This window comes from Plecotus auritus (assembly GCF_963455305.1).
Source record: "Plecotus auritus genome assembly, chromosome: 10".
Lineage (NCBI taxonomy): Eukaryota > Metazoa > Chordata > Mammalia > Chiroptera > Vespertilionidae > Plecotus > Plecotus auritus.
Genome location: NC_137785.1, coordinates 24581366 through 24609092, shown reverse-complemented (window position 1 = coordinate 24609092; position 27727 = coordinate 24581366). Strand labels below are relative to the sequence as shown.

The window sequence follows — 27727 nt, the reverse complement described above, 5'->3', positions numbered from 1 at the left end:
TCTGAAAAGCTCACTGCAAGGAACAGTCAGTTCAGTCTCGGAGCCCAGGACCAACTTCATCTCTTGGCTGTAACCCCGGAAGCTGCCAGAAACCTCGATGTTCTGTGTCCTCCTCTGCTAGGCGGGGGATCGAAACCTCTGCCTCCACCCCCAGCGCTCAGGCAGGAAGTGGCCTCAGCTCCGCACAGAGGCGGTCTCCAGGGGCTGTGACACAAATGAGAGCAGGTGATAGCCCGTCAAAACCCACAGGAACCCAGCGCAGCTCGGAGGCCTTCCCTGAGGCAGGTCATGATGGCAGCAGGAACTGAAGTCATCAGTTCCCAAGAAGCAGGGAAAACGCACATTAACAACAAGACTGCCGTCGCCAGCAAAGGTCCCCTGTGACGGGGAGGCCTGCCCCAGAGCTCTGATCCCTGAAGGAAATAGGATGATGCTGACAATCACACTAACAACAATAACCCTAGCAGGTCAACACGGACAACCTACTATGAGCACTTTAAGTGTACAAACCCTTTCAACTTTCACAGTCAGGAAGCAGGACCCTCTACACTTGACCCATGAGTAAACTGAGGCACAGTGCGTTTAAGTAACCTGAGATCTCTCAAGAAGTAAATGGCTTCTGAGTTCATGAACTCCATGACCATGCTATGCTGCCTTATAAACAAAGAGCAAGGTTGGAAAGTCGCTCCTGATTATCATAACCTGGGATCACAGAGGAAGGAAAAGCTAGTCAAAAGGGGATTAGCCCACAAAGGCTTCCAGACTTTCGAGCTGGCATTCCAGGCAGGGGAAACAGTCTGAACCGAGTGTGGAGGAGAGGCAGAGGTCAGGTAGACAGATGGGCAGGGTGCTGACTCCCAAGGAAGTTGGTTCTGTCAAGGAGGAGCGGACCCCAGCAGAACCATGCTGGAGATGCTAGCTTGCTATGCAGAGCAGGTTCATCAAAGGGGACCCTCCTCTCTATGGGCTCCCCGGTACTGAGCCTCAGACTTTAGAGAGGAACTGAGGCAGGGGAATGGGGGCTTCCGGTCTTTCCATGCAGGCATCACCATCACCAGTAACTCCACAACGCCAACAGTCTGCTGTGAAACTTGGGGGTGAGGAAGCATCTGGCTAATGCTCCCCTCTCAAGCAGGTCCCAGTATGGTCTCGATGCAACTGTGCTAGTGATTTGTGAGTTATCAGCCCCATCTCTGGACCAAGAAACTGAGGGAGAAGAGTGACAGGTTCCTCCTCCCGGGGGACTCGCCCGTATCTGGGTCACGAGTCTAGTTGGCTGCTCTAGCCACTGATCAACCCCCGCGTGCTGAAGTCCAGATGAATATTCATGAGCCTATCCAGTTCCACACTTTCATTTCTGGCACAAATTAATAATTTACCATGGAGTTTCATAAAAATCAGACATAGCTCATTAGCAGCACCCCCAAAAGGCACTCTGGTCTTCCCACTGATTCTGGTGAGGGGCTGGACTTTCTTCATCAACAAGAAACAATGCCCTTAGTTTGAGAGATAACCCCTGTCTGTACAGCACTGGCTGGTGAACCTGAAATTGGGGATCTCATTGCCATGGGAGACCACCTGGTGGAAGCCTCGCAGCTGCCCCACCAGAGCACCAAGGCCTGTGCCTGCAGCCCCGCCACATGCGTCCTGGGGACACTTCAGAAGCTGTGCCTGGAAAAGCACAGAATCTTCTCTGGTAAAGGCAAGGCCATTTTCTACCTGGAAATGGAGAGGGCAGGTGGGTGGGGTGTGTGTCACAGACCATTTTCCAAAGAGGCAACATCAACGCCATCTCCATCCCTCATGCTTTCCTAACCCCTTGCTACCCCCCATCAAAAGCCAGAGCCTAGCTCCTCTCCCAGTGAACCTGGGAGGGCTGGCCCTCACTTGTAATGGACAGATGGTGGCATAAGCGACACCAGGGGACTTCTGAGGTAGGTCCTACAAGGTCCTGTGGCTTCCTCCTTAGGAGCTGGGACACCTGCCTTTGGAGCCCTGAGCTGCCACGTCAGAAGTGCATGCTTCCCTGAGGCCACCACGTTGCGAAGAAGCCCAGCCACATGGAGGTGTTCAGATTGAGCGCCCAGCTGAGGTTGCAGCCAAGAGCCAGTATCACCTCCAGTCTCCAATCTTCTTCACTGACGCCCCCGGCATCATGGTGCAGAGACCAGCCAGATCCCACCGAGCCCTTTCTGAATTCCTGCATCCGTGAGCACTATCAAATGACATTGTTTTATAACCACGCGTGCTTGTCTCCCTCCACCCGGGGGTGTCCTGGTCCCCTGCAGACCCACCCATGAGCCTGCAACTGCTCATCCAGCCTTGCCTACTCACGGGAAGGCAGTTACTGCTGAAGGAAAGAGTGGTTGAAATTTGCCTGAGCAAAACTTCCCAAAATGGAAATGAAGAGGAGGGGGTGACACCTTTGTCCCTGGGCCCTTAGGATCCAAGATAAAGGCTGATGATACTTTTGACACTCATTCCTCAGCAGGTGAGACGCCTGTGTGAGCTGCCGCCCTCTCCACACCGCTGCTGGCCTGCTCACCTAACCCAGGCCTTTCTCCTCTGCTCTCCAGCAGGCAGCCCCACTGGGCCCCTCCAGTGAGTTCAATTAAGACCCAGGCATTATCTCCTCCTCCCCTTCCTTTATGTTCCCTGCCTGCCCCCCTTTCTCTTGTCAGATAATCACGGGAAACCAGCAAACGGTTGACACAGTTACCAAGACAACAGAAGTTAGGACTGTCGAGGAGGTCTGAAAGCTAATCCTAAATGAATTATAGGACAAGAGTGACAAGGGGGTGGGGACCAGTGTCGGGCAGCTTCAAAGCAGGCCCCAGTGTATGAGACAAGGTGCAGTCTGCCTCGGGGCGCTGGCGGTAGGGTCTGTCACTTGCTTGAGGGTGACATTGGAGTCCTTTGGGGGGTGGGGAGGTTGAAGAAGGAATTCATTAAAGTGAAACTCTCCACTGAAGATGGTGGGGCAATGACACCCGCCATTCACTTAGACTTGGGCGGGGGTTCACCCCATTCAGCTTTTATGACGAGTGGGGCAGTGGGAAAGGGGCCAGGATGATCTAATCAAGGCGATTCCATTTCTTCTTTACTTATTTAGAACTTGCCATCTTGTGACCAGGGCGCTGTGCAGTCCCGCTGGCTGACAGCCATTTCGGGAGTCTGAGCAAATCGACCCTCATTGGCTTCCCAGCCTCATGGGCAATGCCTGCCTTGCCCCAGCCACCAACCCCCCCGTCAGGGAGGAGTCAGCCAGGTCCCTCGGGAAGGGCCCCCTCTTCTGACACCAGCCCAGAATCCAGGACACGGGCAGCACGAAGCCCACAGCTGGGAACTATTAATCCAAACAGTAATCCAAGCTAATGGTCTACAGGGCTTGGCCTGGGCTTCCGCAGATTAACTCATCAAATGCTCACAACAGTCCCGGGGGGAGGCACTACTGGCTCCACTGAACAGACCAGGAAACTGAGGTCCAGAGAAGGTAAGTAACCTGCCTGGAGCCACACAGCCAATCAGGAGCAGAGGCAGGATAGAACCCAGTGCTCTTACTCTAGACTCCTTGCTCCTAACCAGCATCAGAGAAGTTTGCTGACCTTGACCTGGCATGGCCTGCCAGACAGACCCTGCACTGGCACCCCAGGAACCTCGGCCCCTTACCCACCTCCTCCTGAAATGCGGGCCTCGAGCCCCCACCTACCACTTCCTTTCTAGGGGACTTTTCTTGACTCTTCTCCTCCCTCCCTCCTTGGCCTGAGGCCTTGCAGGTATCTCACATCCCTGCTCTTTCATTCACCAAGGACTCCTCTGAAAATTGCAACCCGGTTCTCAACTTCTTAGAGGCTCTGTCACCCCAGCTCAGTTTCTGCAGTCAGGCCAAAGTGTTAGACCAGTTTTCACACTTGGTGGAGCATGAGAATCCCCTGGAGGGCTTGTGAGCACACAGATTGCCGGACCCCACCATGGGGTTTCTGCCTCAGCAGTCTCAAGAGGGTCCTGCGAATTTGCACCTCAAACAGCTCCAGCTGCTACCGATGCTGCTGGCCAAGGAACCCCAATTTGGGAACCACCAAGGTGCTAGCCCACATTCAGCCTCCACTCTCTCTACCTTATCGCCACTCACCGTCCCAGGTCCTCAGCCATGACAAGCATTCATGCTCTCCCTCACAGACCCCGCTCTCAGAGGCCCCCTGCCCTAGCCCTCCTCCTGCAGGACCCCATCACTGTAAGGGGACCCCTGACTGCTTCCACGAGGGAGGCTGTTGGAGCCATCTTCCAAAAACAGATAGGACAGCCCATCTCTACCTCCAGACCCCCACCCCCACCCCACACTGCCAACCTGATCCAGCCTGTGGCCCATCTCATCCGGGGTAATGACAGCAGCCTTCACGTTGGTCCCCCTGACCACCTGGAATCCATCTCAGCCCTACAGCCAGACCAGGGCCCACTGAAGTGCAAGTCACATCTCCCCCTCCTCTGCTTCCAGCTTTCCCATCTTATGTCCTACCCCTCTCCCCATGGCTCACACCCCTGCGGCCACAAGGCTACACAGACATTCTGGGGGCCTCAGGGCCTTTGCATATGCTTGACCCTCTGCCTGGGCACTTTCCCTCAGATCTTGTCAGGGCTAACACTTCCCTTTCTTCTGGTCTCTGGCCACCCTGGATAAAACAGCACCTGCCCACACTCCAGCGACCCCCCTCTTCCCCCTCTCCTTTTCTCCAGAGCCTGCATCGTGGGACAAAGCACAATGTGTTTATTGCTGCAACAGGTGCTCCACAGGAGCAAGGCCCTTGGGGGCTTTGCAGCTACATTTCCGTGTGCCTGGGCCAGTGCCCACATGTCATAAACACATGTTGAATAATCAGATGAACTTGGCTGCTTTAAAGCCCTGGATTCCTACCCACTTACAACAGAATCAAATTCATGTCACTGGCCTCCTGACATTCAAGTCCCTCCAGAATGTGATTCGCACCCACCCATGGGCTTCATTTTCTACTCTGGCCAAGCTCTCCCCTCCCCCCAAAACTATCCTTCCTGCCTCTCCTGGGAGGCCCAGTGTGAAGGCCACCATCTCCCAGGGCCCCCGCCCAGCCCCCTGCAGGGATTAACCCTGTTTCCCACCAGCTGGGCCCTGTCTGCTCTGCCTGCGCTCTGAGGCCAAGGACAGGTCCTGATGCATCTGTCTGGCCTCCAGGGCCGGGCACAACAGGAGAAAGACCCAAAGCCCACAGCTGCTGATGGCGAGTGATGCCGCTTCTTCTGCTTGAGGTGGTGTCCTGGCTGCTGTGTGGGGAAGGGGCCCTGCGCTCAGACTCTTTCAAGTATGCACATGCTTCAGAGCCCTGCCACTAGAGGGAGCTGCTGAGAAGCAGGGTGGAAGTAATGGCTTTGCTTCAAGTGCACACACAGCACTGGTGAAGGCGGTCTCAGGTTTTCCCCCAGAGTAGAAAGGTCAGCTCCAATGTCACCTCCTTTCTGTGGCCTCAGAAAGACACCACCTCCACAACAACCTCAAATCTTATCGTCCCCTCCTCTGCACTCCCAGAAAATTCTACACAGGCCCCTCAGCACCAGCATTTGTCACCTGGATTACTCAATCCGCAACACCCCCAACAGGGCAGGGATGGCCCAGCACCCAGCTCTCAACATGCCTGATGTGAACTTCACATGCTGAGTATTTTCAGAGTAGCTTCACTATACTTGTTCATCCCTCCTCACTGTACTTGCCTCCTTTCTCCACCGAGTTCCTCACTTCCAAGGCCCGTCTCCAATGCCACCTCCTCTATGGAGCCTTCCTAGATTTCCTCCACCGAGGTAGTCCTGAGAGATCCCAGAGCAATCTGTCCTTGCTCATCTCCAGCCCTATTTGCTCCTGAAGCAACCTGAAGATAAGATACAGGCCTCCTTCCCTGCTCCTGCCTGGTCAACACAGCGCAGGGCCAGGCACCCTGTGAGGAAGGCGGGTGCTGCTACCTAGGAGGGGACAGACGTGTTCTGTGTCCCAGGAGCACAGAACTAGGTCAAATGCATGTGTGTGTTCTGTGTAAAAAGCAACATTCTGACAACCTATGGTGCCCTAACAGGTCTGTCAGGAAGGAGACCCCTAAGAGACCACCAAATCAAGAGAAGGGAGGGGGGTGGCCATCTGACCTCTGAGGTCCCTTCTGAGCCCAGTGTTCGATGACTTCCCAACCCCACAGACCATTAAGCAAGTGGCCAACTGCCCACTGGGCAGCAGTCCAGGCCTGGTCAGAGGGCGCTTCCTGTCTCGCTGCGGGAAGGAGCAGGAGGAAGACAGGGCAGCACTGAGCCCTCAAGGTCACGGCTTCAGGTGCGGCCCGGCCTCTGGACACAGTGGGGTGGGCTCGGGCTCTGAGGCTGAGAACAGGGCCTGGCTTAACTCAAAACTGGCCAGCCCCACCCTAACACTGCCCTCAGCTTCCAGCACAGGTATAATCCAGGCTCAGGGCAATGATCACCCCCAGCCTGAGCTGTGGAGGGCCTGGCACTGGTGGGGAAAAGCCAGAAAAATGCATTTTCCCCTAAAGACTTGTAAAAAAATTCTCACTGATTTTTTTCCCTTTTACCCCAAGCTTTCACAGCTCTAAATATGCCACACTTAGTAATTTTACGAGCAAACCAAGCTATACATCACACGGTTTTATGTTCCTAAATTAACAAAAAGACTTTAAATCTATATGGAGCTCTTAAAAAAAAAAGCACAGCATCTATTTTTATTCCCTCACCCCCAAATTCCCTCTTCCCTTCTACTGTACTCCCCCAGCCTCCACCCAAGCCTTCAAAATTTCTGATTGTGTAACTAGACCACCAAGAAGAGAGAGTTCCAAACAGGGATGAGAAACTGTTTTGCAGAGGACCCCTAAGAGGGGAGTCCACTCCCTTAGGGAAAGACTACTTTTATGAGTTATAAAAGTCTGACTTTTACTCCTGAGAAGTAGAGTATGACATGATATACCCTAGGAGATGAAGAGGCCACATCTACCAACATAATCTTGCCAAAAATCTAAGGAAAAGAATTAGAAGTCATTAAGTCCAGCAAGGTCTCCGTCTTCTTGGCTGAAAAAATGCCAGGGTAGACTAGATGGCTGGAAGGGCCCATTTGCACTTGACATTGGAGAGAAGGAAGCACAGTGGGGCTGCTCCATTCACACAAGTCCACATCGGGGGGATGATGGACAAGTGACATGGAGCACTGGCCTAGGAACAGGAGCCCAAGTCCAGACACTTCCTCCCACCGCTGGCTCTGTCTCTGGGAGCTGGGTGGCCCTGGCCAGCTGCCCTCCGACCCCCCCCACTTCCTCCTGCACAGAAGGAAGAGAACCATCCTTGCCTCATTCTAGGGCAGGAATCCAGGTATCATAATGACTGTTTGCTCCGAGAGCTTAAAAGAACCTTCTGACTCCAAGAGTCAAGAAGATAAGGAGCAGGAAAGTTTCCAATGGGGTGATATCAGATTCCCACCCATGAAGTAAGAACAACACATTTAAGCAAGAAAAAAATCTTAATGAGAACCAAATTGAGCAGGGGGGTGGGAACCAGACCAGGCCCCTCGGAGAAGGGCTGGGCCGAAGCTGGGACAAAAGGGCTCCTGGCTTTCCCAGCCTGACAGATGGAAATGTGGCGGCCCCTCCCCATTTCTCAGGGGTATCAGAAGATTAATTAGTGACTGGCTGGAAAGTGCTAGATGAGCGCTGAAATGCTTGTCCCCGCTGAGTTTCTGAGCTGTAAATAAGCAGCTTTCTCAATCACAAACTGAAATAGCAATGCTGTCCTTTTATCTGACTCGGATCCCGTTAGGCCCAACCTGCTCCCAGAGCTGGCCTGGGTGGTTCCGAGCCCGCCCACGGCTGCGGGTTTCTTAGGACCCAGCAGCTTCCCAGGACCAGCTGGGCATGAGCTAGGTCACAGCTGGCAACTGCTGACACCCCTCCTAGCTTCAGCTCCTGAAGTGACACCAGGGGACTTCAGAGCCAGCAGCTGGAGGTCAGGAGTTAGGGGTTCTGGCCTGTCCTCACCTTCAGCTGCCTCCCCAACCCAGGTGGGCCTGACCAGAGACCCACACCCAGCCTCACACTGGGGCTTTCTGGAAACAATCTGGGGGGTTAAAAAAAAATCTAGACAGCTCCCCACAGGCCGTCTGGGCCAAGGTTCACTTCTCGGAGGCACCTCAGCTCCAGGCAGGGGAGGACCAATGTTCTCGAAAGCAGGTCAAAGACTGTGCGGAGACAGGCTCAGGCCAGGCTGACCCTTGGGAGGCAGCTGGGTAAAAGGGAAAATGTTCTGGGGAGACACAGTTTCTCCAAGAGCAGCCACCAACAGGCTGTGTGGCTTTGGGCCAAGCCCCAGCCCTCTCTGGGCCTCAGTTTCCTTACTGAAGATTCCCGTAGTGGACACTCAATCCCTTGGGGAAATCAGGGTCATCCAGAGTTCAGCATGGGACTGGGGTGGGGTCAGCTGACAGCTGAGGAGTCCTCCCTCACGAACTCCAGGAACAAGATAAGGGGACCGGCAGGGCGCCACCGCCAACACCAACGGCCAATTCCCTCCCTCACTCGTTCAACAAATATTTATTAAGCAGAGACTTGGAGCCAGACTGCCTGGGGTCAGAGCCCGACTGCGGCGTTTACTGCCTGCATGACCTCAACCTCTGTGCCTCAGTTTCTTTAGCTGGCAAGTGGGATTATGTTAACAGCATGCCTGGTATGGAACGGGTACCATATAAGAAGTAGCTGATTCTTCCTCCTCATTATTTTTATTTTTAATATTGTTATTATTGGTCTGGCGCTGAGCCAAGAATGAAGGACACACACACACACAGTCCCCGCCTGCCCCAGAGCTTGAAGTTTGGTGGAGCTCAGGAAAATGGGTAACTGGGCGCGTGCACAGAGGGAAGTTTGAGAAGATTAAAGACCACACCCACCCACTGGTCCCAGCTCCCTTCACCAGAGGCCATGCCTCCTCCTCCTGACACAGGAAGTGTTCCTGGCTGGATAACAATTCCCTCCACCTCAACCAGTGAATGAACACACAGAGACTACCAGGGGTGGGCAAACTTTTTGACTCGAGGGCCACAATGGGTTCTTAAACTGGACCGGAGGGCCGGAACAAAAGCATGGATGGAGTGTTTGTGTGAACTAATATAAATTCAAAGTAAAGGAGTGGAGGGGAGAGCAAGAGAACCGGATAGAACAGCTGGATCCGGCCCGCGGGCCGTAGTTTGCCCACGGCTGAACTAGACTCTGTTGTGAGGCCCAGAAGCCCAGTCTAAAGACCTGACTTCAAGTCCCGGCTCAGCCACTAAGAAGCCCGTAATTCTCTGCAAATAATTCTGCCTTAATGATAATAATTACTATAGTTATCGCTTGCTAAGTGTTAACTTCGTCTTAGGCACTGTCCTCGGTGCCTTGCAAGGATTCACTCACTTAATCTCCTAACCAGAGGTCAGCAAACTTTCCCTGTCAAGGGCCAGGTAATAAATATTTTAGGCATGGCAGACCTTGTAACCACTCAAGTTTGCTGTTGCAGCAGGAAGGCTGCCACACACAATGCATCAAAGAATGGGCGTGGCTGTGTGCCAATAAAACTTTATTTACAAAAACAGACAGCAGGCCACGGATGGCCAACCCCTGCCTTACACTGATATTGAGGTCGATACAATTATGGATCCTACTTTGCAAATGGGAAAATCAAGGCCCAAGCAGCTCAAGTCACCCAATGTCATGTCTTAGAAGAGTCAGAGTTGAACTTCAAATCTCGACTACCCAGCCTTAGTCCTGTCACCCGGTCAAACAGGAAGAACAGTGCCTGGTGCCAGCCTGACTGGGAACCGCCATGGGGATAACGACTGGATGGGCAGGTTCTGGGCCCTCACTCCCTGCAGTTATAGACTCTGTGATGGGAGCTGGCCTTGGGGATAGGACCAGGTCCCCAGAGGCTGGAGAGCACCTCCACGGCAGGGCCTGCCTCCCTAAGGCCACAGAGCCACAGCACCTGGGCAGACCAGCTGGTGGGCAGCAGCCAACTTCAGGTCCTAGCTCACCACTTCCAAGCTGGGCAGGTCACTGAGCTCCTCTGAGCCTTACTTTCCTCCTCTGTGAAATGGACAGGCACCAGCACCTATCTCAGAGGGAGAGAGGGATTTACAGGAGAAATTCCTGTGAAGCCCTCGCCAGGGGGGCAGACAGTGGTCAAGAGAAACAGGTCACTCCTTTCATGATTACAGCTACTACTCTGAAATAAGTTAACTGAAGCCCAGGAAGCAGCAGTACTTGACCCTGGCTCTTGCCAGTCAAGCTTTTATACCAGTGACTTTCAACCGGTGTGCCGTGGCACAATGGTGTGCGTAAGATCTTTTAAAACATGCAATACCTGACTATTTAGTCAGGGCCATTGACGTCTTTTCCCTTAGATAAAAAAATGGCAAAGTCAACACAACAGTAGCCATCCGTGTGAATGAATCACAATTATACCTATTTTTTGTCAGATATGCAAAAAGTGTATTTTTGGTGTGCCCCAGAATTTTAGTAATTAGCGTGTGTGTGTTCCATGAGATGAACAAGGTTGAAAATCACTGTTGTACACTATTATATCAAAATTATAAAGCACAAAATCCTAGGAGGAGGATTTAAAAAGAGAAGACTCTAGTGGGGGCCCACCTCCCGCTCCAGGCAGAGACTGACTTAGGCCCTGACCTTCCACACTCCTGACTTCTCCTGACCTCCCTGGGGTCCAGTCCTGCTGCTGAGGGTTTGTGCCAGCCAGGACGCCTGCCAGGGCTGATTTCCCTTAATTGCTTTGAATTTCCTAGCCTGACACTTCCTCCTTTTCTTACAGAGATTCCCAGTGTAAACAGAAAATTGGTCACCTGATGAATAAATATGCGCCAGCAGCCACAGGTGAAGTGGGATGTAGATTACAAGCACCTGTGCTTTTAAGATGCCCTGTACTTAAGAAGATTCATTCTTGCCACAAACCTGTGCTGAGTATCTACAAGGCAAGGCAAGCGTGTGGGGTGGGGGGTGGAGGGAGGCAGCGCTGCAGATAGAAAGAACTGTCCCTGCTTTCCAACAGCTCAGCTCCCATGGATCAGGCTCTGAGCTGGGAAGGACTGGGCCCTAGGTTAGAACACAACCCTCCTGTCAATTGGGGATTCCAGTTCTAATTTGCATCAAATCAGCTAAGGGCAGTGTGTGTTGTGTGTGTGTGTGTGTGGGGGGGGGGGGGGCAAGTGCTGGATTTGCATTTAGGCAGTGAAGGCAAAAGAGATGAAGAAGAAAGTGGAGACCCTGAAAAATATTCTTCCTAATGTTTACATATCCATAAAAGTGATGTGTAAATACTAAGCATGAAATGTAGATCTTATCAGTTCCTGGGAAGGGCAGAGGACCTAAAATGGCCACAAAGAAACTCAGAAAGAGTACATGTACACATTTCACACATAACAGAGAAAAGTCCTTCCTACTCCCCTGCCCCCCTCTCCTCCTCTTGCACTCTCAACTTGGTGAAACGCTTGCCCTAATTCAGGGCAGCCAGGGCCAGATCCAGCAAAGCTGGGTCCTGCCCAGGCCCATTCCTCCCCCCCACGCTCCAGGCACTCCAGGGCCTGTGGGAGCCTCAGCCCAAGTCACAGGGGCTTCTGAACACAGAGGGAAAGAACCAAAACGTAACACCAGGGCCCCCTGCACCTTCCCCAGCAAAACAGTTCAGAGACAAACCTCCACTGTGGCCCCTTCTGCAGAATTTTAAAAGACCTAATAGGAGGGGCCCAGGAACTTCCCCTCTCCTCCCTACAGCACCCTAAGGTCTCCCCACCCCCAGATCCATGGGTGCTCTAACTTCCACAGGAACTGTGTCAACGCCCAGGAAAAATGAAAGAAACTCTCAAATTAAGGAAAGGAAAATAAAAACAGTTCATACCTAAAACAAAGTCGCACACAGACCTGCCTTCCTGACCTGCAGGTCACGTGGCCCTGCGGGAGGCAAGCCTGGTGAGTTACTCTGTACCCGAGGGTCTGGAGGGGAGTGACAACAGGGTGGCCAGTAGGGCCCCAGGTATCCCCGAGGCTCCCACCTCCCTCGCCAGAAACTCCTAGCTCGCCTGCTTCCCTTTAGCCTACATGTAATTATTTTTAAGGTTTTGAAGTTCAAATAAGGTGAATTCAAGAGAGGTTCCCCCAAACCCCCTGCTGTCACCCACTCCGGTCCCCTTTGGGTTGCAAGCTCGACTTGCCCCGAAACAGAAAGTTACTGGGCAGGCTTCTGTCAGCGCGCAAGAAGGTTAGGAAAACAGGAAGCCACGCCAACCACCCTCCAGAGCTTCCCCCGGCCCCCTCCTCCGACCTCGGCAGGCACAGAACCTTCCAGGGAATCCCGGGCAGGAAGGGGGGCGGGGGCGGGTTCGCTCAGAGACCGCGCGCGGGGCTGGCTGGAAGGAGAGGAAAATAAGCCGCGGGACTGAGGACAGGGGAGGGCGCCTGCCACCCGATCGCGTCGGCCTGCAGGAAAGTAACTTCACACCCGGTGCTTAATTCACCTCGGAAGGCTTGAGTGCCCCGGCCGCTCGCTGCTCCGCCGCCGCCGCGGAGCCGGCTGCGGGCGGACAGACAAAAGGAGCGAAACGCGCAACCCCTGGCAGCAGCTCGGTGGGGGTGGCGGGCGGGTGGGCGCTCCCCGCCGCACGTAGCACACACACCGCCCGCTGGACAGCGGCGGGAGCAGCCGGGCCGCGCGCGCCAGCCCGCTAGGGGCTCGGCGGGCCCATCGCGCTGACCCAGGCTCGGGGGAGTCTGGCGGGGGGTTGGGTGGGGTGGCGGTCCGAGACGCGCCGGCGCCGCTCGGGACTCGGGGAGGCGCTCAGCTCACTTACCTGGTAAGTAATACAGAGGCGGCTTCAATCCAAACATGATTCAAATTAGAATTCCATAGTGGTCATAGAGGGATGAAGAAGGAAAAAAAAAATCTTAAAACCCAGCAATGAGACAAAAAGCGCCGTCCAAACCACGGCACTCAAAAATGTCCAAAACAATAAAATAAAGGCAGAAGAGCGATCCCGACAGCGATTTTTAAAAAATCCGTGTCTTTTTTTTTTTTTTCTCCCCTCCCTAAGATGATCAAAAAGCTCTCTCGGCCAGCACCCGGGCAATTTCGGCCACCTTGGCCCTGGCAGATCCACAATGAGGTAATTGACGACCAAGGACGGGCTGGAGCCTCCACGGCTGCCCGGTGTCTTCGCCGCGTGTGTATTTTCTGCCTTTTGGACTTGAGATGCAAATAAAAAAAGGAGGGGGGCGCACGGCGGAGGGAAGCAGGCGGGAGAGCAGAGAGGAGCGCGAGAAAAATGGGGGGGGGAGTGAGGGTGATGAAATTGGGGGGTTAAGATCTTCAGGGATTACTCATTTGAAAGAAAAGAGAGAGAGAAGCAGCCCCCAAGACGTGCGAGTAGCAATCTCTCCTCCATTCAGCCATTTGAATGTCAAGGGCGAGGGTCAAGGGACCTGTTTCCAACAGGGTTTCACGTTCAGAACCAGAAGGAAAAAGGAAGGGGGGGGGGGTGGTGGCAGGAGGGGGTATCTCTTGTTGCCAAGGAGAAATCGGCTTTGTTTTCGTTTCCCCTTAGCTACTGGGTGAAGAGGGGCGGGGTGGGGGGGGGGGAGAGAAGGAGGGGACCAGCGGGAGAGGGAAGAGGAGAAAATTAATACCCAAACAGCCAAGAAGTACCGAGGGGGAGATTTCTTCTCGTAAATAAAAGAGGCAGCGATTGCAAACAAGTCTGGGGCTGGAGGAAGCAGGCCGAGGAGCCAACTCCCCGCCCCCTCCGTCACCCCCCCCCCCTTTTTTTTGTTATCTCTTTGGCCCTGTGTCCCACCACTGACTCAGAGAGCAGGGGTGGGGGAAGAAGGAGAAAGAACTGCGGGGGGCCCGGGAGCCCGGGCTGAAGGAGCAGGAGAGCAGGGAGGCAAAAGCGCACGGCGGTGGAGAGCCCCTCGATCAATTTTCATGCAAGAATCATTATCGGTAAATTGGAAAGCTGGCTGCCTGACAGCAGATTTGTCTCCCCTAATGAAAGCGAAAGGGTAGGGGCGCAGCGGCGGGCGGTTGCAGACGGCGGCGGCTCCTTCCGTCTCTACGCGGCATCTTCCAAGTGCTCCATGCTTTGCAGGGCGATAATAATAGTTTCACTTGCGAGCTTACCCCCGCGCGGCCGCCCAGCCGGGCAGCAGACCGGATGGGGCGCCGAGAGCAGGACTCCCCTCTCCAAGGCTGGCGAGGGTGCTGCTGCTCGCGGCGGGGTGCTCCCCTCTGCCCTAAAGCGGGGGCCGCTTGCAAACAGTGGGCGGCTGCGGGCGCTGCCGGTTCCCCCTCCGGCTGCCCAATTCCTCGCTCTGGCTGCCCGCCCGCCTGTCCTCCCTCCCTCCCCACCCACGTCTGACAGCTGCGGGAACGGGGAGTTCACTCGCCGCCAGGCCTGGGAAGAGGATCCCCAAACCTTGCCGGGGGCTCTGGCCCGCCTTGTGTGAAACCCACGGGGGCGGGGGGGGCTGCGGAAACGCATATACTGGCGGGCTAGGGGTGAGCTCCTAAGGCCAATGGCTTCTCACCTTTTCCTCTCACCCCTCACTCCACACCTCACCCCTTAAAAATCCCAGTTGCAAGTGTAATCAAATGTTTGATACCATCTCCCACACTCTCCCTGCACTGGTGCATTATCAGATCCGGGAAGGCATGCTTTCAGGCAAATAAACCTAATAAATGCTATTACTGGGATTCTGCAAGCCCTGCTGCACCATAGTAACAAGAGCCCTGGCTAATTTGGTTTAAGAAAACGATGAACTGCAAAGAGTGTGTGTGAGTGAGTGTGGAGCTTGTATCTCTCCTCCCCACGCCGCCTCTCTTTCACACCAGCTCAAGAAGGCCCCATGTGATAATTCCCCAAATCGAAGGGGAAAAAACCCTGCCGCCAAACGCCAAACCACATCCTGTGCACTCATTGTCCAGCCCAGCGATTTTAAAGAGACAGGATCCATTTACCCATGCAGGGCGCGCGCGCGCGCGCGCGCGCGCACACACACACACACACACTTAAACGCTTGCCGCAAAGCTGCCTCTCGATGTGGTAATTTATTTTCAAGCCCTTTTACCTTCGGAAGGGCCCCTGGGTGGCACAACCAGCGGAATCACGACTTGGTGATACTAAGGGGTCACCTTTTGACCCCAGATACAATCATCGTGGTTTGAGGAACAGACCTGAGCCAGCAGGTACACACGGCGGGGCACCGCGGTCACGCCAGGCTTGGGTCCCTGCCAACGCTTCCCAGCCACTGCGTAAATCAGGGGTCCCCAAGCGGCAGCCCGGGGTCCCTGCTAAACGCGGCGGCTTCAGATGACAATTGAACTCCCGGAATATGATACTCTAGAGGAGAGCTCCGACGAGCAAACTGGAGGAGATGTGGGAACCCGGAGTGCCTTCTGACCCCACCGTGCCACTTACCAACACCCACCCACCTCCGCCTGAAAAATCCTAAATGGGCTGGGCAGAGCGCCCGGAGCCAAGGGAGGGGTGGCGCTCTTCCCCGCCGCCACCAACGGCTGGGTGGGTGCAGCTCGCAGGCAGCTGCTTTCTCAGCCGCCGGGGAGTGCGAGAAGCGTCTTTTAATCCCCTGCTGCGCCCCGCCCGCTGCCCTCTCACGCGGGCGGCGGAGCGCACTCCGGCACCCTGGAGGATGCAGGGGCGGCTGACCTGGACGAAGCGGGCCGCTGGGGGCCGCCCGCGCCCGCCGCCAGCATCTGGCCACTCAACCCCGCGCTGACCCTGAAGGTCGCGCCGGCCCTCAGCGGCGGCGGCCCTTTGTTTCCGGGGCTGCGTGGCGGCGCGCTCGGCACTCCCCGCACCTCCCCCAGCGCCGGCGCCGGTTGCAGGCGGCAGCCTTGCGAGGGAGACTACGGCCTGTGCGGCTGGGTCGGGGTCCACACCTGCCCGCCCACCCCCGCCCGGGCCGGCCTCCTCTTCAACTGCACTCTCTCCTCCCACCCCTTTATCACCCACTTATCACCCGTATACTTGATAATCTGCGCCCCTCTGGGAGTGGGGGGCACCAGGGCACGCAGCCCACCGCCAAGGTGCGCTACCTCCCACCCCTCTAACGCCTCATAAGGTTGGAAAAATTTCTGCTCCTACTTGGAAAAAACACAGAACTATTTTTTAAAGATCCCTAAACTATCACTTTCTGTTGTCATTCTTTTATTGGTTTTTAATTCTCCAGGACTACACGAACAACAGTAGTAATTAATACTAAACCTTCTTCTACTGTATATGCTAATGGCAGGAGCCATAAAAATTAATTTGCAAACATGTCATTACACAAATAGCTGTACAGGCAATAAGCCTGTAATTATAGGCCAATCATAGGCAGGGTACAGAGGGAGGGTGCTCCCCAATCTACTGGGTACCCTCCTCCCTGACTAAAGTGAGGAAGAGACGCCAAAAAGAGTCTGCTTTTGGGGAGCCACCTGTGGGGGATGCACCCAGCTCGGGAAGTGGGGGAGAGAGTAAAGGGGGTCTCTAGTCTTGAGTTCCATTTGGCCTGGCTTCTATGCAAGACCCCTCGAGACAACCACTCCCCAGCCAACTGGGATTGAAAATTTGGGAGGAGAGGCAGCCCTTGTAGAGGTACCAGGCCTTGCTTGCTGGTGGTGGGTGAGGAGTGGGAGTCAAAGAAGAGGGGACCCCACCCTTTGGGCCAGCACTGGCTTATCTTTGCTGCTCTGTAAGTATTTGAATGCCTGCATCAAATTATCTCTAAGTGCTCAAGCCAAGCCCTACTTGCTTTTAGCCACGCCCTTGGGAAGGAGGTGAGCTGTAAGATACTGGTGATACCTAAGCCTCCTTAGGCCCAGGGTCTGGGAGGCTCAAAGTAGGTTAGTGACATTTCCTGGTGACGGGGGCATTTGTAAAGGAGGAAAATATGAGATCCACTATCGGAGGGTGGCTGTACCACAGCTCCCGACCTGGTGCCAAAACAGCTGAAAAATATAAAGCAACCCTGCCATGCCAAGCAGCCTGCTTAACGGCTGACGCTCCACTGAATGGCTAGGTTGTTTGCCATAATGTGGCTGAATGGGGAGCTGGAAGGATTTTCCCTTTCCCACAGGCCCTTGTGGCTTGGCTGTAGTTTTTGGAGTCCATCACTATGGCCATTCATTCCCAGGGGAGACACTCCTCCATGGAGGGTGCCTATGGCCTGGCTGGGGGTGGGAGGGACAGCCATTCTGGGTCACACCCCATCAGCTGCCAGATGTCCAGGTGAGAAGGGCAGGGCTCTTCTGAGTCTCTTGCCCCAGCGGAATTCTTTGCAAGGACAGGATGTCTCTCTCCACCCCTGCTCTCTTAAAGCTTGGTCGAAAAATATCTTCTCCCTCTGGTGAGGAGTCAGACATTTAGAAAAGAGAGAGGCTGAGCCCCCAGTGCCCCTTCTTAAGGGTGGGACCAGAGGGCACACTGGGCCCTCAAACTCCCTGAGAGACCTCCACCTACTCTGCACATCAACCCGGGGTCAGAGGGAAGCTCTGGACCATGATCTGGGCACAGTGGAAAGAAAAGAAAATCCATTTCATCTCTCAGTGGGAAAACAAACTGGGAACTGGCTGTTTCCTAGGAGGCAGAATGGACCCCACCAGATCCCCACCCTGAAGATGCAGGAGGATCCCTCTTTCCCATCCCTCCCAGCTGCTCCTTCCAAATGGAGGGGCCGCAGACTCCCTCTAGTGGGGCTGCAGTTGCCACAGCACAGCCTAGAGGGCCAAGAGCATCAGCTGAATACAATAAAAATAGCCTCCTAGCACATGCCGAGAACACTGAGGCTGCAGATCAGTCTGGGGTGCACAGTGGTGGGGCACCTGGCTCCAGACTCTGTATGCCCATTGGTGGCTGTCCAGGCCGGGCCGAGACCTCACCTTCTGGAGAGATCACTGCTCCCCAAGGATTCCAGGAAAGGAAGGAGAGGGGAGGCTGGGAGGCCACATGATTAACCTGAAATGCCCCTTTGGGTCAGGCTCCCATTGCCCTCTTAAGGATTATCGTGCCAGCTGATGCTTCCTGAGCGCTCAGTCTGTGCCAGTTGCTGTTCTAAGCATTTTTCACGGATAACTCACTGGATCCTCATGACAGCCCTCTTCAAGGTCATCATTAGGAGTTCCATTTTCTAGATGAGGCACAGAGAGGTCAAGCACCTTGCTCAAGGACACACAGCCAGTAGGTGACAGAGCTGGAGTTGGAACCTGAGCTGATTCCAGAGTCCATGTTCATAGCCATCAGCCTGGAGTTGGACAGACCAGAGTTTAAATTCCAGCTGGGGCCCCTATCCACTGTGTGCTCTCTGGCAATGATGTCACCATTTTGAGCATTCGTTTTCTCACCGGGAAAACTAGATGAAATCACCCCTGCATTCCAGAAAGTCACAGGTGTGTAAACCCCTCCAGTGGTTGGCACAGAGTAAGTACTCCATAAAAAGAGCTGTAATTACTCCTGTGTTTTGGATAATAGTGGTAATAGGAGTTACCATGGACAAGGCCTTTATCCAGCACTGTTCCATCCTCTGGAACTTGTGCTCACCTCCAAGAAGCAGAACTACAATGACCATCCCCCATTTTGTACATGAGGATGCTGAGACCTCAAGAAGGGATTCACTGACCCAAGGCACACAGAGAGGGGACACCCCCCCCCCAATCTGGCTCCAGTCCTTAGGTGACTGGACAGTGTGCAATGCTTTAAGTCTCAAGATAAGCAAATCTGAGGACAGAAGAGAAAGGGGGAAACTGTCCAGTGACACCTCACGGTGACCTCTATATACCCAGGTTTGGTTTCCATCTTTGTGTGGTGTGTTTACTTTTGCTTTCCTATTACCCAGTGGCTCCAGGATGCACCCCACCCAGGGTGTGCTGTCCTGTCTCAGGGGTCTAGCCAGGCCTCCTGGGTCCTCCCCCATCTGCACTTGTGTAGTGGGTTGAATGGTGGCCCGCCAAAACATTTGTCCACCTGAACCTGTGACTATGATCTTATTTTGAAAAGGTGTCTGAGCAGATGTAATTGAGTTAAGGACCTCGAGATGAGATCATCCTGGATTATCAGAGTGGGCCTTAAACCTATTACAAGTGTCCTTAGAAAAAGACCCACAAGGGGGGAAAAAGGCCAAGTGAAGAGAAAGATAGTGATGCAGGCAGAAGCCAAGCAAAGCTTGGAGCCACCAGGAGCTGGAAGAGGCAGGAAGGATCTCTCCTAGGGCCTTCAGAGGACGCATGGTGGCCCTACCAGCACCTCATTTCAGATGTCTGGCCTCCAGAACTGGAAACGAATAAATTTCTGATGTTTTAAGCCACCCAGTTTGTAGTCATTTGTTACAGCAGCCACAGGAAACTAATACATCCTGTCATCTCTGCAAAAATGGAATACCCTCTGTCCTGCCAACCCAGGTAGGCCCTGGGCGTTGTCCAAGGCTGGATGACATGGCCTCGGGCTAGCAAGGTCAATCTCTGCAGCCAGGGCTTGTGTGTTCAAGCTGCCCATCCTCCAGGAAGCGTAAGTCAACACTCCACTGGGATAGGAGGCTTTCCTGTGACCTGCCCAGCCTCTCGCCTCTCTCCCCTCACCCTGTGACCCACATTTGCTGGCTGGGGTTTGGGCAGCAGCCTGGGCTGCAGGAGATCATCGGATGTGGCCATTTGCTCAAGGGAATGGCCGACCTGGCCAGATCAACCTATGAACTGAGGGTTCTGCTGGCCTTCTGCGTCCGGACCCAGCAGTCTGGGGCAACAATAACAAAACACCAGGAAGCCATGGTGGTGGCCTTTTCACCAAATCAGTTTTCCTTTCCTCATGGGTTCATACCCAGAGTACATTCCTCAGCCACCCAGGAAGATGTGTGGGGCCAGATGACCAAGTTCTGGCCAAGAGCCTGTGGTGGAAGTAATAAGCTGCCACTTTCAGGCCTGGCCCAGGAAAACCTCCTGCATGAGCCTTCCTTTTCTCCCTCCAGGTCTGCCCACCTGACATCAGCTCCCAGGATGACCTGGAGTCCATGTATAGAAGACGCAGCTCCTCCATCACCCCCTAAATGTTGAGAGCAGAGGCTTCTCCACCCATTATGCATTATGTGGGCACATGATTGAGAAAGACCTATGTGTAACTTCTATTGTGAGTGTGTATAAAGTGTAACTTCTAGTATGATGAGCCTCTTTGTTACAGCAGCCAGTGTTAGTCTCACACACCTACCAACAGGACCCTTTTTACAGACGTGTACTTAACTCCTAGCACTGCGCTGGATGCTTTAAGTACATTTATCTTATTTCATCCTCACAATAAAATAGGTCTATTGTTATCCCCACTTTCAGATGAGCAAACTGAGATCCAGATGTAAAATGACTTGCCCAAGGTCACCCAGTAAGAGGGAAAGAAGATTTAAACCGAGACCCTGCATTTTCAACTGCTTTCTATGTGCCCCCCTCACCGCCCTCCTGTAGAAGCTGGCCAAGAGGCTTTAACAGACAAACAGAAACCCAGGAAGGGCAAGAACATAGCACGTCGCAGTCTACACATAGAATTAACCTGCAGTTTGGGTCTGCCGCAGGAGCGGGCTGTTGGCAAGCTCAGGATTTGGGAACTCTTCAAAATAATGGCTTTACAAGACATAAGCAGGGACATGGTCAAAGGGTTTCCTTCCCGTGGACTGCACGAATGCCACAGAAATCAGACAGAGATTGCATCTGGGACTCCCGGGGCCACACAGTTCATGGCTGGAAAGGGCCCCTCCGGCTGTCCTCGCATGCTTTCTGGAGGCAGCCTCTTCATAATCTCAGACAGCTCTGCTTGTCAAGGTTCTGCTTTGTGCAGAGCCAACACAGGCCTGGCACACGGCTGTCGAAAAGTACTGAGGATGGTCTCCCGGGGGAGGAAAATACAGGCGTCGATGCAGCTCCCACAATTCCGGACAGGCGAGGCGGCACCTTCATGGACGCAGTGACAGCCCGTGTGTGGCTCGCCTGCTCAGATCCTGCTCTAGGCCACTGTCCTGCTCTGCTGCCTGGGGGCGAGCCGACAAGGCTTTCTTCTCCCCTGCCTGCGCCTGCACGCGGGGGACCAGGCGGGGGCTGTTCAAGGGAACCAGGCATTTGTGAACAGCCCTTCCCGCTGCTGGCTGCTGGTGTCTGCTGGGGAGGAAGTTATTGCGGGACATAATTACCCGCTTGTGGATGACACACAGATCTCTCTGTCTACCCCTGGGCCTAACTGCTTCAGGTCTGTGTAGCCCTCTGGCCGACAAGATGTGGTTCTTAAAAGGTGGCTTCGTGCCTGTTTTTCCCTCTCATGCTGGGCACTGGGCTTGCTTCAGTGTGACAGAGTCAGAGTGGGGAGCCTAGGGCCCCCTTTTATCCTTCTTCTGCCTTTACCGTGCAAAGAAATCCTAGGTCAACCCTGACACTTCCCTTCCTTCCACGTGTCCCTTGCCCACGCTCACTCTGCTGTCTCGCATGGCTGGAGAGCTGCCCTCTATTTGTCCTCCAGTGGGTCATGCCTGAACAGAAGGGGTTCCTGACATGTCCCTAACACAAGATGTTCTCCCCAGAGCGTAGCTCCTCTGTCGGGTCGTTTTGAAAGCATGGATGTGGCAGGGGTTTCTCACCCTGGGCAGGATTAACTCTTAGGGCCAGATAATTCTTTGATGTGCCGCTGGCCTGTGCGCTGTAGGATGTTTAGTAGCATCACTGGCCTTGACCCCCTGGATGCCAGGAGCAACCCCAGTTGTGGCCATGCAAATATCTCCAGACATGGCCAAACTCCCCCTAGGGGAAGGGGGGACAAAATTGCCCCCATTAAGAGCACAGCAATTTTCAACCTTTTTCATCTCATGGCACCCATAAACTATTAAAATCTGCACACACCAAAAAATATATATCTTTTATAGATGTGACAAAACAAAACAAAGAGATATAATTTTGGCTCATTCACACCGGATGGCTATTGTTGTGTTGGCTGTTGTCATTTTTTATTTTATTTTATTTGACAATCTAAGGGAAAAGACGTCAGTGCCCCTGACTAGTCAGGTATTGCACATTTTAAAAATTCTTGCGGCACACCATGTGCCTGCTACGGCACACCCATTGATAATAGCTGATGTAGCATAAAGGATCCAGCCAGTATGCTGAGCAACTGAGTTTTAGACCTAGTTCTACCATTGGCCTTGGACAAACACCTGCCGTCTCTTGGCCCCAATTTTAGCATATAAAAAATTAGAGGGGATGAATAAAGGTGCTGTGTTCTTCCAGTTGTCTCTGATTCGCTGGTGCTGCTTAGAAAATCAGTGGTTCCAGAGTGGGGATGAGCTTATCATTCAGGAAAGAATCCAGTGATTCTCATACGGAAAAAAGGGGGAGGGGCCAACATGTTAGGTGGGCCACCCTTACATCTCTCTGTTTTCTTCACAGTCTTCCTTCTCTCCAACCTAAACAAAACCTGCTCTGGGAAAAGTATCAGTCAATTACATTCTAGTATGATTTAGCCCCACCCACCATACGCTCTTTGTAGAACCAAGGCTGTGGCCCAGGTTGAAGCCATCTCACGGCTAACTGGAACAGCTCTAGGATGCATTTGGGAAAGGCAGGACAAAAGAGCCATTCTGCCCACTTGGGCTAAAATGATGGTTTCAATTTCATAACATCATGTGATAAGGTGAACTTCCGGGTGCCCTTTGTTAACAGTCCGTTTCAACAGCTGCCATGGGGGAGGAAACAGCATCAGTCAAGAGTTGGAGCTGGGAGGAGTTAGGTGGCTCAGATGAATTGTGATAAAGAGATGGGTCCAGCTCAGCCGGTGTGGCTCAGTGGTTGAGCATCAACCTATGAACCAGGAGGTAACAGTTAGATTCTCAGTCAGGGCATACGCCTGGGTTGAAGGTTCGATCCCCAGTGTAGGGTATACAGGAGGCAGCCGATCAATGATTCTCTCTCATCATTGATGTTTCTGTCTCTCTCTCCCTCTCCCTTCATCTCTGAAATCAATAAAAATGTATTTTTTTAAAAAAGAGGTGGGTCCAGTAGGGCCACCAACAAACCAGGTGCTGAGTGGCCAGGTCCCCAAGGCTTCATAACCATCAGTTCACTGACAGTACCTGGCAAGCACCAGCTTGTGTTGAGCTGAACAGAGCACCATGGCTGGAACATTCTCATTGGTGACCACAATCCTGACCCATGTGTCCCAAAGACAGGATTTCCGGTTGTTTGTGGGAGTGGATTATCCTAGAATCAGCTTTGCTTCAGCTTTTAATTGGAAGGTGGGATGACTGTTCCTGGGGTGGGGAGCATACACCTGTTTAGTTCAGTAGAGTGGGAGGCATGTGGGCTTGGGAGAGGATGCTGGGTCCCGGCACAGCTTCACCCACACTGCAGGCACAGCGTAACCATGGCCTTCTCTGGCCTTCAGTCTCCTCCTGGGTAGGATGCTCAGACTAAATGATCTCCCAGGCCTTCCAGCTCCAAAGCCCATGATTAATAAAACTCAGACATACCATCTGCTCACTCTGACATTTAAGAAACAGAACAGGTTTCCAAAGAGAAAGCTGCCCTGTGCAGCTCGCTTTTCCTCCTTTGCCTGCTGATGGAGGGTGGGTTCACACTCTCCCCGCACCCCAGTCCTGACTTGAAAAATCTTGACATATCCTATCTAATAAAAGAGTAATATGCAAATTGACCATCACTCCAACACACAAGATGGCTGCCCCCATGTGGTCAAAGATGGCTGCCCCTATGTGGACACAAGATGGCCGCAACAAGATGGCAAGCAGGGGAGGGCAGTTGGGAGGGACCGGGCCTGCAAGGGAGGGCAGTTGGGGGCAATCAAGCCTGCAGGGGAGGGCAGTTAGGGGTGACCAGGCCGGCAGAAGAGGGAAATTGGGGGCAACCGGGCCTGCAGGGAAGGGCAGTTGGGAGGGGACCCAGGCCTGCAGGGGAGAGCAATTGGGGGGGACCAGGTCTGCAGGGGAGGGCAGTTAGGGGCAATCAGGCTGGCAGGGGAGTGGTTAGGGGGTGATCAGGCTGGTAGGCAGAAGCGGTTAGGGGCAATCAGGAAGGCAAGCAGGCAAGCAGTTGGGAGCCAGCAGTCCTGGATTGTGAGAGGGGTGTCCGACTGCCCGTTTAGGGCTGATCCTACCTGGATCGGGCCTAAATAGGCAGTCGGACATCCCTCGAGGGGTCCCAGATTGGAGAGGGTGCAGGCTGGGCTGAGGGGCACACACCCCCATGCACGAATTTCGTGCACCGGGCCTCTAGTATGCATACAATCACACACACAGCTATCTCCCTCCAGCCCATCAAAGTCACAAATGGGGGAGCTGGTTGATGCTCTAGTAAAACTCTGAACTAACAGACCCCATTCTGAGCCTTGCACCCTCCACCCAGGGGGACAAGGCATGCATCTGATAACATGTCCCCAAACTTCACCACTCAGTGCCGCTGATTCGTCTTTCCCACTTGTCCAGCTCTTCCTCAGTGGTGGGAGTGAGAACCGCTGCCCCCTTTACAGATGGGAAGACTGGACTCCAGAAGTGAAAGGTCAGGCCCAAGGTCACACAAATGACAAGCAGGGAGGCAGGTTTGTCACTCTTGGCAGAGTACATGCATGTGGAGCGTTCTGTGTCACGTGAGGCAAGTTCCCATAGCACTGCTCATCAACATGACTTCCCGTGGCTCTGTCCTACAGATGGCCCTTTACTAAAGGGACCACATCTCTAACAAAAGGTGCTAAAGAAACAGGGTCTCAGGCCCCCTCTGCTGCCAGATACAGAACTTGGACTCTATGTGCCATGCCGCTGGCCCTGATGTGCCCATCAAGTGGCTTACAATTGCAAGTACTTGGGGCCAGGACAAAATGTGAGAGGTGGGGCAGACATTCTGAGCCAGGTAAGACCCAGCCAAACGCCAGAACTGGTTTTAACTTTGCCCAAGAGCTGGACCTGGGTGGTGGGGGCATGGTCAGACCTGTGATGCCTGAGAAGCAGCCAGGGATCCAAATAGGCCTGTGCTGTGACTCCCTCCAACTGCCCAGGTCCTGCTTCCAGCTGTGCCCCTGGCCCAGGATCTGGCACTCCATGTTGGCTGAATCTCAGGAGATCTCCACTTAAGCTGCCCTCTTGCTGCCAGTGGTCCTGGTGGAGTCAACTGGTTTCAGACTCTTTCTCTACTATGCTCTCCCAAATGCTGGACCTGGCTGCCTGCTCCAGAAATGACCAATAGACACAGTGGCTCCCTGCCACTCTCCATGCAAAGCATGGACGTTCTTCTCATGCTCTGTCCCCTGCCCCCCACTGCTCCTCCCACGCCACCCTGCTTGGAGAAGTGGACTGGACTTCCCGTTTCTCAAAATGGCCTGTAAAACCAACCCAAAAAGTTGAATAAAAATATCCCAAGTCCTGGCTAGGTGGCTCAGTTGGTTGGAGTGTCATCTGTACACCAAAAAGGTCATGGGTTCGATTCCCAGTCAGGGCACATACCCAGGCTATGGGTTTGATCACCTGTTGGGGCTTGTACGGGAGGCAACTGATCAGTGTTTCCCTCTTACATCGATGTTTCCCCCCACTCTCTTTCTCTCTCTCCCCCCCATCTTCTCTCTTTAAAAAACTAATAAAAACATAACCTTGGGTGAGGATTAATAAAATATATATCCTTCTTCTTAAAAGGGCCAAGAAGTGACAAGACTATAAAGAATCACCAGGCCAAAAGGAACAGGGAAACCGGAACCCCTGGTGCTGACCTAGCACAAAGGCCACATTGATCCCAAGGGCATCATCTATGGACAGAGTAAAATTTGAGCGTCCATTTTTAAGGCACTGAAGATCAAGGGGGACAGAAAGGAAAGCCTGGGGCCTCTGTACAAGTTGGGGATCTAATAGGAGACCTTTCCCATAATAAGCTTGGACCCCAGAGAACTACCCAGTCAAGCAGGGTGAAAGTGAAGGGGAGCCAGCCAGCCCTTGTACAGAAGTACAGCCAGGTTGCAGTTCTAGTGCTGCCCTAGGAACATCAAGTCCTGAACTGGATTAAAAAGTTTCCAAAGTGATAGTGTCTCTAGGCACCAGCCAGAAACAAATACAAGTCCTCTTGAAGAAAAGCACCATCATCCTGGGCTTTGAATATTGTCTGCAAAATCCCCCCACTCCCCCAAATATAATGGCCAGCACTAAGTTGAAGATCACCAGGCACATGAGAAATCCACACTTCCTGGTTGAAAGTCAACAGTAACAACAGCCAATACAAGCAGATCTGCAATGACTCCAGAGATGGAAATTACCGAAGCCTCTACATCTCTGCCAGCTTGGATAAACAAATAAAAGACCAGCCCGAAGGGATCTGCAGCGAAGAGGAAACCATAACAAGAGAAGCAGCACAGTCTAACATCTCACCAGAATGTAATCTCCACGAGGGCTTCTCTCTCTTCACCACTGTGTTCCCTAGAACCACGCCCCGTCCACAGCAGGAGCTCAGTAGATATTTGTAGACTCATTAGACAAACACACTGGACTTGAGACCTTCAGGCAGGTGAGCACTGATCAGTCTGTCCCAAGTAAGCCTGGTGAATCATTCTACTCAGTGAGAAGATAGGTGAGAGGAGGTGATTAACCCCAAATTTCCCTTCAATGTGACATTTCTCTGTGCAAAGGCAGGCGTTAATGAATAAACAAACCCAGCCACAGAACGGCTTCCACAGTGGAGAAAACAACCCAGAGGTGTAATGACTACTGTAGAAAGCTGAATCCTTGAGGCCAAAACAAGCCCCCACCCACTGCTATAATTTTGAGTTATCCGTTCTTTATTACAACTCATGGCCTTGGCTCTCAAAGCCTCTACCAGGGATTCTTTCTGTGGGGGCAATTTTGGTGCCTGCAATTAGCTGAACAGGCATCTTTTGTCCCCTCGAAAGCACTCAATTGCAGGTGTAATTAGGTTCCCTCACCCCTGAAATCTGCAGAGAGCCGCCCGCCTTGACTAACTGCACCCACAATTAAGTGCTTACGGGCATGTGGCTGGAGCCGGCAAACATGTGCACGCGGCTAATAGCGGGGGCACCGAGCAGGCTTTCAAAAATAGACACTGTGTTGGAGAAATCCAGCCTTTTTGCATTTGTTGTTCAAACGGCTCTGTCCAGCTGGGAATAATGAGAAAAGACAAACACTCCAATTAGGTTAGGTCCATACATAAATAAACCACACAGCTCCTTAATTAAGCCACTTACAGGACTGGGCAAGGCTGCGAGAAGGAAGGAGCCAGGCCACGCTGGGGACGCCATTTTGGCCAAGATGGCAGAGCCAGGTGGGAGGTCTGGATCCACCAGGATGGGCTGTTGGCCACTTCTGCCCAGGGATACTGGTGGCCCTGGGCAGACTTGGGGCCTGAGGAGGGTTGGTGGGGGTGGGGAGGGACCCCCAGAGGCCCCCTAGGGCAAGAGGGAGGTTGGGTTAGGGAAGGCAGTGAAGGTGGCTTAAATTCTGCATCCATCTGAAACCGGTTTGGCTCAGTGGATAGAGCGTCGGCCTGCGGACTGAAGGATCCCAGGTTCGATTCCGGTCAAGGGCACGTACCTTGGTTGCGGGCACATCCCCAGTAGGAGGTGTGCAGGAGGCAGCTGATCGATGTTTCTCTCTCATCGATGTTTCTA

At 53.4% G+C, this 27727-nt stretch overlaps 1 protein-coding gene across 7 annotated transcripts in view; it reads right to left on the bottom strand.

Moving 5' to 3' along the window:
- Positions 1-27727, bottom strand: part of GSE1 (Gse1 coiled-coil protein) — a 414418-nt gene that overhangs the window by 94677 nt on the left and 292014 nt on the right. The window contains exon 1 of one of the 7 annotated variants that reach the window (XM_080645777.1): positions 15277-15315. The exons of 5 other annotated variants lie outside the window; for them this stretch is intronic. Coding sequence is in view for 1 of the 2 variants with exons in the window: in XM_080645773.1 (XP_080501899.1) it covers positions 12899-12935 (37 nt within the window). In the remaining variant the exon portion in view is untranslated. Of the gene's footprint in view, positions 1-12898; positions 13218-15276; positions 15316-27727 lie in introns of those variants that run through there. One more of the 7 variants, XM_080645773.1, reaches the window with a different exon arrangement.